The sequence below is a fragment of the Zea mays genome, chromosome 5 (genome assembly GCF_902167145.1).
Source record: "Zea mays cultivar B73 chromosome 5, Zm-B73-REFERENCE-NAM-5.0, whole genome shotgun sequence".
In the NCBI taxonomy this organism is placed as follows: domain Eukaryota; kingdom Viridiplantae; phylum Streptophyta; class Magnoliopsida; order Poales; family Poaceae; genus Zea; species Zea mays.
In genome coordinates, this window is record NC_050100.1 from 121,818,148 (window position 1) to 121,828,464 (window position 10,317).

General features: G+C 41.1%; 1 protein-coding gene and 1 long non-coding RNA gene across 2 annotated transcripts; one reads left to right on the forward strand and one right to left on the reverse strand.

The window, feature by feature from the left end:
* Positions 1 to 1,516: 1,516 nt before the first annotated feature.
* Positions 1,517 to 2,362, forward strand: LOC103626836 (uncharacterized). The gene is made up of 2 exons (XR_553183.1): positions 1,517 to 1,681; positions 2,002 to 2,362. It is a non-coding gene; the product is annotated as an uncharacterized lncRNA (long non-coding RNA).
* Positions 2,363 to 2,731: 369 nt separating this feature from the next.
* On the reverse strand, positions 2,732 to 10,048 carry LOC100193164 (calcium ion binding protein). Its single transcript, NM_001138320.1, has 5 exons — positions 9,773 to 10,048; positions 9,124 to 9,359; positions 7,394 to 7,593; positions 6,590 to 6,764; positions 2,732 to 3,138 (listed from the first exon to the last, which is right to left on the reverse strand). Exons 2-5 carry the CDS (start codon positions 9,314 to 9,316, stop codon positions 3,023 to 3,025), a joined length of 684 nt encoding a protein of 227 aa, NP_001131792.1. The 5' UTR covers positions 9,317 to 9,359; positions 9,773 to 10,048; the 3' UTR covers positions 2,732 to 3,022.
* Positions 10,049 to 10,317: the final 269 nt, after the last annotated feature.

Here is a 10,317-nt window from a genome sequence, read left to right on the forward strand (position 1 = left end):
AGTCACTGTTCACTGTCCGGTGCGCCATCTAACGCCTGCTCTGACTCTGCGCGCGCAGTCGCGCACTGTTCACTATTTCTGTAGCTGTTGTAGACGACCGTTGGCGCAGGTAGCCGTTGCTCCGCATGGCACACCGGACAGTCCGGTGCTACACCGGACAGTTCTGTGAATTATAGCGGAGTGGCTCCCAGAATTCCCGAAGGTGGCAAGTTCGGAGTTGATCTCCCCGGTGCACCGGACAGTCCGGTGCGCCAGACCAGGGCCGCCTTCGGTTGTTTTTTGCTATTTTTATTTGAACCCTTTCTTGGACTTTTTATTGGTTTGTGTTGAACCTTTGGCACCTGTAGAACTTATAATCTAGAGCAAACTAGTTAGTCCAATTATTTGTGTTGGGCAATTCAACCACCAAAATCAATTAGAAAAAGGTGTGAGCCTATTTCCCTTTTACCACCTATTTTGATTTGTCTCGTTTAAGCAGATCTGGACCATCTAATGCATAAATATGGATACTAGCCTCCTGGAATTAGTATTTGTATCACATTTGAGTCCTAGAGGATTGGGACGCTTCGGGTGGTATTATAGTTGTAGGTTGGCCGCAAGACGTAACCATTAGACTTGGACCAAAAGTTTTTGAGTCCAAACTATTTTCTTAAAAAAATTCTTGCTCTCATCCCTCCATTTCAAAAATGTTTTCCTCCTTCCCATCTCTCAAAAGTCGGATGGAAATTCGCTGCCAAGCCAGCTATTGTCAGAATGAAGATGGTTTCCCCAAGTTATTAAGAGCATGCTCAGCACGCCTCGGAATCAGGAGCCAGCCAGAGTACGAAGGTCGTGAGTTCATCGAGCATGACACAAAAGAAGTGTATTGTGACTGTATACATTGGATCCAGTTCGCACCATGTGGAATGGAGTGTCACTGCTGTGGGGCACAGATTCAGCGAGCTCCACGTCGTGATCTACGCTGCCTAGCTGGGCCACGTAGACAGCATCGCAGCATCAGAAATCTAGCGCATCTGGTACCTCGGCGCTGAGACGTGTTACCTCGCTGCCAGGACTTATGGCACCGAGCAAAAGGTCCAAAATGACATTATGTTGTCCAAGGGTCCAGACATGAATTTGTTTTGAAAAAACGGGCCAAATTACAATAAAATTCGGCTGTAGCGAGGATTGCTTCGATTGATTGCCGTGGGAAACGAAAGGGTCTGGCTCTAGCCGGTGTCTATATTGGGAAGGATCCGCCCATCACCGCGTATGCTGGCAAACACAAAAGAGAAGTAGCCATTTTCAACAGCTTGCATTATTTTCGGCATCCAAAAATAGACCGCCGAATTAATCTTTATTTGGACGGTTTACCAAGCCGATAAAAATAAGTAGTAATTTTTTGCAATAAAATGGACCATCAAAATGAAGGATTAATTTCGTTGACCTGGTGAATCATCGAATATAAGTCATTTAATACCGACTGCCAAAAATAAGTCATTTAATACTGGTGGTGGCCGGACCCTTTCTCTCTTTCATTCCTTTCTGTCGTGTCCGACCACACAAAACAAATCTGCTCACGCACACTGTCGTTGCCGTAAGCCGTCCACGTCGCCGTCGGGCCGTCCAGGGTTCGGCGTCACCGCCCCAGCTCCGGCATCGCCGCCCCTCTCCCGGACGCTACCATAGCTCGTCGACGCCGGTTATTGATTTTTTTATTTCTATGATTTATTTTGAACGGTCATTTTATATTAGCCGCCGAAATTAGTGATTAGTAGTATATATAATTAGTTATTAGATGATTCTTTGTTTAATTTTGGGATAACCACGTGATTAATTCTCTACCTTGAAAAATATAATTAATCAATTGTTGACTCAATTATGCGTTAAAATAATAGTTTGAGTCTATTAATTAATATAATGTTTATTTTTAATTTCATATTAACGTGATTTATTGTTTAGTTTTAGAAGTGTGTTATAATATTAATTAGCTTGGAGCTAACTGGAACTTTGCATCAGCAGATCAGCTCGGCGCTTTAACTCAGCGAGTCAATGCGCTCATTGCCTATGAGACTATGATGATCCCTACCACGCCAATTTGATCACCTTTGCTACTGATGAAGAAAAGACTGGAAGCAAGCGCGTAGGCCGTAGGACACGGTACGTGTTGCTCGTCCCACAACAGCAAACTTCAAAAGCAACGAGCACCACCAAAACCTTGGAAGTTCTGCATATTTTCTTAACAACGGGTTGCAAATTTCATAATAGCGGTAGGGCTGCAACTTCTTATCAGCAAATTCTTGCCACAACCACAGGCAACTTGGGTTCTCTGCATTCTAGTACTAGTGTATTAATTAAAGAGCATAATAGACATCCATGACAACTAGACGCCAGGGAACACACACCAACTAGTGGTACTATGGTTTTGTAATTACTATAGGAGTACCCCAATTTGCAGCAGGAAGATACTAAGTGTTCAGAATGGCAAATTATCAGTTGCCACAGTGAGTCATTATCATCATCGTGGTCTCCATGATATGACAACATGGTTCTTCACAAGCAGGCCGGCAAAGGCACCAAACAACATAAGCTAGTGACGCTTTCATTCATGATGACGTCTTCCATCACCTTTGACTTCTGAAGACTGAGAGACTCAAATTTTGTGTTCACAGGAACCATAGTTCCATGCCTGCACCATTAGGGATGGGCAGGTGTTTCTACAAAATGAACAGAAGCAGCAAACAACCAAATTGAAACAAAGTAAAGCACTACTACCGTTCACAAGTTTACATTGTCATACAGAATGCAAATAGTTTTTAAAGACAATGTACGCTAACAGAACAGCATCTGACCCGGTGTAACTTTTTATAAGCAAATCCTTAACATAGCTAGTGTTCATCCTGTTTATACGAACATAAACATATTCATCAGCTCGGCACACAAAAAACATGAACTACTGCTTCTGAACAACGGTAGGAGGAAGCTGCTGGAGGCCTCCAGTCAACCTGGCCAATTCATAACGCCTAATCCTTAGTTGGCACACTCATTCTTCTTTATCTTCATCATCATCGTCTTCATTATCGATCCCCACCCAGCGAGTAAAAGCAAAAAGGAATTCCTTGAAGGTCACTGTGCCATTCTTGTCCCAATCCATTTCCTCTGTATTCACCAAAGTAGTAAATATCAGGGCAAACATATAAACATATCCAGGGATGGCAATCGGGTACCCACAGGGCATAAGAAGGAAAACGTACCGACGGTTGTATGAAGGTTGAGTACCCGTAAAGATGCGGGTAGGATGCTGATATCATTTTTTTACCATGGCTACCCATAATTTGAGAATAAATATGAATATTTGTAACATATGCATATCATTTTGACTTGTATTTAACATATAATTCATAGCGTATGCATAGTACGTCGAACTATAGATATTATATTTTTCAGGGATGTGTAATTAAGTTGTGTTATCTATTGTGTAACTTATTAACTTGTTACTTGAATTAATTATTGTGTAAGTTGGGTTGTGTTATTTGATGAGCATGAAGCGATTATATAGTCTTAGGGTGTGTTTGGTTCTTCTTTTAAAACCTTCTTCTGCTTTGGAAAAACAGAAACTGAATCAAATGGGCTCGATTTTTCTACAGCTACTTCAAAAAACAGTTTCTCTGTAATACAAATTTGAAAGCCAGTTGGACCTTGCTTTTGCTACTTATCAAAGTTCATTATATTAAAAAACAAACACGGTAAATTAAAATATGATCAAAATAATTAAGTGTTATAATGAATGAAATTAAAATATTTTTAGTAAAAATTATTATAAAGAATTAAAAATTGGTTAATTTCTAAAAATATCAGGAACACAAATGTGAAATCAATTTTTATTTAGATATATTGATTACGAGATGTAATTAAATAGGTTGCATATAAACAATATACAATTTGTTTACGGTGGACAACTCATAGAAGTTTGAACTAAACGACTTTCAGCTTTTTTCTCACAGCTGCTTTTTCACAGCATACAACTCACAACAGCATTTTCATAGCTCACGGCTAAACCAAACACACCCTTAGTGAACTCTATATAGGTGACATTTGTGTGTTCTATAACTATAAATTTCTTATTTCATATCACTTTAGTTTTATTATTTAATCTCCCTTTAATATATTTGTCGGTCCCCAATACCCCATCAGATACCCATTGAACACAGTCCTGAGTACGAGATCTTACCCATGAGTATACGAGAAATTTGGATTTCTGCCATTATGAAACTTGGGATTCGCCCGAATGCCATTATGTGAACGAGTTTCGCTAATAGACCATTCTCAAACATATACTTACAGACAAAATACCATTTAGGGGGTTATTTGCAACATAACTTTATTTTAGCAAAGTGTCCAGTCAATAGCTAAAATAAAGCTATGTTGCAAATAACCCCCTAAATGGCATTTTGTCTGTAAGCATATGTTTGAGAATGGTCTTTTAGTGAAACGCGTTCACATAATGGCATTCGAGCGAATCCCAAGTTTTATAATGGCTGAAATCCAAATTTCTTTGAGTATACTAGTGGATGGACAAAAGCTAAGGTCGCGGGTATGCTCATGTGGGGCAAATGCTTTACACGTGCTTTATCCGACCTGCTATCACAGGTAACGACCATGACTGGACCATGTTAAAGTGTTTTGTCATTCATTGCTAAATCCTAATGGGCCTGGGCAGGGGTGAATTTGTTGCGACACCCGCCCAGGCTGGTACAATTGGTGGCGACGAGGATTGTGCTAGCAATAACCTTGTCGTCATTGGCAAGGCGCGGTTTCTTGAGAGTGAGCATGGCGCGCGTTGCAGCGAAGGTGGGAAGGGCAGTGGCTTTGGCGATGATGTCGGTCATGTTGGAAAATCGAGGGTTGAGAGTTGAGACCATGAAGGAGGTTGAGAACGATCTCAGAGTCCTTCACCGGATGGCCAACATCATGGAGGGCGTCGGTGGTGGTCTTCATGCACTAGCAGTAGGAGTCAATACTAGAATCACCCTACTGCATGGAGTGGAACTCATGGTTGAGGAAGATTGTCTGAGGTTCCTTGTTAGCGCAGAAGATGTTCTCAATGGCGACCCAAACATCTCGGGTAGATTGATCGTCATCTTCCATTGCGAGGTCGAGAGCGGAGTCATCGACAGAGCCGAAGATCCATCTTTTGACGCAGCAGTTCGCCTGATCCCAGTTTGTGTCGGTGGGATTGGTGGGGAGCATCCCATAGATGTGTGATTTAAGGCCGAACTTGCTGCACATGGATTTGAAGTGGGACGTCCACTTGCTGTAGTTGGAATCCTTCATCCCCAATGTCATGGGAACAAAGGATTTTACGGACAGTGGTGTATGGATGCACCATGATCAATGATGGTTGATTGTTGGTGTTGGAGATGATGTCGTTGGTGGCAGATGATGAGAGGAGGTGGGGGTTGCGTCCATCTAGAACAGATTGGCCACAGGGGAGGAGGGGTGAGGTGTTGCGCCTAGAGAAGAGTAGGCGGCCTAGGTTAGGAGCGGTGGCACCTCGGAAGGTACAAGCAGTCGACTGCGGCCTAGGAGGGGGTAGCGGTGGCACTATAGGGTTAGGGCTAGATGGGGCTTGCAGTAGGGCGCATGGGTTGTTGCGCCTGGAGAAGAGGCGACAACCTGAGAGCGGCGGCTCCACTAGAAGGGATGAGCAGTCGATGCTTGGGACGAGGGTCCCTAGAAGAGATGAGGAGCCGCCGGCGGCCTGGGAGGGGTGGCAGCGGAGGGGTGCAGGCTAGGGTTAGGCCTAGTCTCGTGATACAATGTAGAGAATAGGAAAACACCTCACACCCATAATGAAGGGTGACCTTTCATTATATAGGTCATATGGCTTATAGTACAAGTCAAGTGAGTACAATGGATAAGTGCAAAAATAATAGCCCATACATGTCTCTAACAATAAGAATGAATCTTCAAAGTGGTGGTCTTGGGAGTAAAATCGAAAATAAGTTGAAATATTTGGAAGCATGAAACTTTATCATAATTCATTTTGTTATCAAATTTCATGCATGTATTTGATTATCATCATAGGTTCAAAGAAAAAGAAAAAAAGAAGAACCCATGAATAGTGATAGCCTACATAACCAACCAACCCTTGTCCTCAAAAAGACAATGGCCAGGGACTACTTATCCTGACCAAGGAAAGAAGGTATGGGATCGCTGCTGCCTCAACCAAAAGACAATGGCATGCCTGGAAAATAGGACAAGGAAAGCAATTGCGCACCAAAATAGGGTGATTATGACAATTAGTTTAGAGTAAGCATTTTCATCCATGGACATTGAATCCATATCATAGCTAAAAAGGGAAAAGAACATCCTATGAACCGTTGTAGCCTACATAAGCTACCTACCTTGTTCTCAAAGGTGTAAAGAATTATGTAGGCAAACCAAGAATAGAAGGTATTCACATCATTGATTTCTCAAGAAAAGAGGAGCGGCAAGTAGTGGCATACCAACATATGATGGTTGTAGTGAAAACCAACTAACTTTTTCTTGAAAAACTAATAAAATAGAAATTAGAGAGTGGATGATGCTGCCAGAGGAGATGACTCACCAAATCTTCTCATGCCTATGCGCCCTGAAGAGCGCTCTCCTCCAATGGTCTCATTTATTGCCTGTATCATCTCACTCTTACTGACATATCCATCTTTGTTCTTGTCCAAGAAGACAAATGACTCAACCAATGTTTCAAATGTTGGTTCAAGGTTCCCTAACCCCATTCTTTTTCTCTAAGGTATAATGTCAAGGGCACAAGCAATATCCAAAGTGATAGAATAAAAGAACTCGTAAAATAGGAAATCAACTTGAGGCATGTCTAATACTCTAACAAATACGACATAATACAAAATATTCATACAAGAAAGTTCAATTATTAGTTTTGTCTATTAAAATTCTTTTCAAAACTTTTATCCTAAAAACCTGACAGAAAAACTTTATTTGTTCTACTAATATGCCTTAGAGATAGAATGAGAGTTAATTTTGGGTCAAGGTCACCTACTTTGTGTGTCAATGGCGAGTCTATTTAATTTGGACATATTGGTGTGACCAGGTGTGTCTTGTGTGTTTTATTATCTTATTTTTTTCTTCTTAATGTAATGATGCATAGCGATCATGCGTGTTCAAGAAAAAATATATATACCTTACTGAATGCAACAAAGTAGAGACATTAGTATACCATGATTAGTTCTAAATCTCAGGTAAACACATACCATAAGTGTAGTATTTTATTTTTGCCATAGACATAAAGAATTAGACTGGAAAAATTTATAAAATTGACATATTATGTCAATTTCCTGCGCTAAAGAAATAGACAAAGTGAACTTTGAACAGTAGATATTTTGTATTGTGTCAAGGATACTGCTTCAGACACTGCAGGGTCATTTAGAAGATAAACAAGGCACAGGAAGACAATAAACTCGTTGAACTTCATGCCCATATGTTCATATATGTCACATGCCTCAAAAAGATCTTTTATCTCCTCATCAGTTGATTCGATACCCAAATTTTGGAAACAACGCTTGAGTTCCAGTTGATCTATTTCACCATTGGAATCTTCATCTGCATAAATGCAAAACAACGTTTGTCAAAACACTATAAAAAGGTTTGCTGAAACACCTAAAGTCAAGGATGAGAGACAATTGATGGTCAGTATTTACATTTCATTTAGACAGGGAAAGTCTGGATTCTAGACCAGTTCATGCAGATGGCAACAAATTTCTCACATTAATGTCAAAGCATGTCTCAGAAGCAAGTAAAATGGGACAGAACTTGGGGAGATCTATATTGTGCTCAGTTATTTTAATGGATTGAAATCTACAGGTGCATTTACCTTAAATCTGCCAAAAAGAGCCATAACCAAGAGGGATGTGTTAAATTTCATGTGGTGGATTTCGCCTGAATTCACTCCTTGGCATAATGCAATGCCCAGGATCACGTGTTAAATTTGGAGAAAGATAACTGTTATATGCATGAGGCATTTATCTGACCTCATTAGACCAAAGGCAGTATGAGACTTTGGTGCCTATAAACCCAGTGAGCATGCATTGTGTGGTGGCACCAGAGTTTGAAGAATGTGTTCTACGTGAAGCTCTGCTATTTGGAAAATATATTTGCTTTTCGTTGGATTATCAAAACAGGTGGAACCTCATTTCATTTAGCTGGACTCAAAACAATTTGTTTATGTTAGTGTTGGGGGCCTTCGGCTTTCGAAGTTCCTCAAAAACATGATTTGACAATATTTTTCAAGTGAAATATGTGAACAGGTATCTTCGGAATCGGGTCATGAGTATACAAGAGCATGGTCAGGACGAAGCCTGAGCGAGACGAAAGGTGATTATGACGAAGGATAAGGTGATCACGAAGCTGTGCGCAGAAAAGCTTCGGCATGACAGCAGAGAAGGGGAACCGACTTAAAGATAAAAAGGCAAATTAGACCTCGAAGAATTACTATAGAGTTATTGATAAATGTAAAGGGCATGAATGTAATTCTACATGGGCTGCGTCCCTTGCCTATAAATAGATGAACAGTACCCCCGTACTGTTCACGCTGACTTGGCATTCGCTTTTTACATCACGCCTGTACCCTTACTTTCCGTCAAACCGAAGATACATTTATAATTTGTTATTCTAGATATGGTAATGCAAATAAAAATAAGTTGATGATAATGTTTATATTATTTTTCGTATTTCGTATATGAATTCTTCCTTATCATTTATTGTGCTTACGAAGGTTTTTTCCTTCACAACCTTCGTCCGGAATTCATTATATCCGAAGGGACATAATGTCTTGAAGGACGAAGGACTTTAATATTTAACACTTTTTATGTTGCCTTGTTCTTAACTCTTAGCATTTGAGAACAAGTCCCCAACAGTTAGTTTTATCCAGTAGTTATACATCAGATGAAGTAAAAATAAACTATAATTCAAAAACAATATTGTAGAATAAAGACTACCCAAAGTTCATAACTTGTTCAGGGCTACCTCTAAATAAATTTACATATTTCAACTATACATCAAGTTTTATGTGAAGTTTTGACATTTAAATGCACGGTACCATAGTGTTGGTTCAGATAAAGGGGTAAAGCTCACCAAATTCCTGGAAGATAGTCCTGCAGTTTCTCAAACTCTCGTCGATTTTAGGAAATTTCATGATGACACTATTGAATGATTTCACAGAGGTTCCTTTTAATGCCCTCTGTTGCATAGCGTCAACCATCTTTTTCTCTAACTTCGATGCTGGTGAGCTGTGCCTAGGCGAGTCCCCACTAATTATACCTCCCATTTCGGCAATTTTGACGATCTTGTATGGTGCAAAACCTCCTTGCCTGGAGACATAAATAATATTCATGGTGAGAAATTACAAATTAGCAATATCCACTGTAGCCTAGATTTGAGATGAATCTAGTACGGCCACAATGAAAGGCAGTGACCTCAAAAACCATAAAAGACAGTTTGAGACATGATTTATATAAGAGATGAAATAAAGACACCTAAGAATCATGGTGCTAAGAACAAGATCTTGTCCTTATAAATGTAACAAGTTATTTACATAGTAAATCTAACCTATATCAATCAAATTCAGTCGAAAACAGGTAACGATGGAAGCACCATGCATTAAAAATGGGTAACGATTAACCAGCAGATCAGAAAGATCATTAGAAAGGAACTTGAGAATTCAGGTGCCCACAGCAGCGAAAACATCAATATTCCACGGCACAAAATGAACGGATCTCCTTACCGAGGACAAATCCAACTCCGGATGGATCACCGGCACTCACTCCACCAGCAGGGTCGAGTGGCGATCGACGGGGGACGCAACACCTGGGGGCAGGGGGCTGGACCGGGAAGGCAGGCGCGTGTTGCGCATGCGGTGGGACGTGAGAGGGGAGGAGGAGAGGCTACGCTCGCGGGGATCTGGTGGTGGAGTGGATGGGATGGGAATGCGGATGGGATCGAGAGGAGAAGCAGATGCGTGTTCGGCGCCGAGGGCCGTGGGCAGCCTACGACTACTGCGAGAGCAGGCGCCCGGTGAAACGCATGCGCGCGGCGCGCGAAACGCCCGCGGCGCGCCAACTCCATCCAACACGCGTTCCTCCTGCTGCTGATGTCAGCATTGCACAAATATTCCAAAATTTTCTTTTAAACTTTATTAGGTTGTGGCCAGCACACCATGTACAATATTTTGCACTGTACTATTTATAAAATACAATTTAAAATAGAAGATAAGATATACAAGGCTAGCACAAACAACATTAGCGAGCACCCACTAGCGAGCATCCTAGT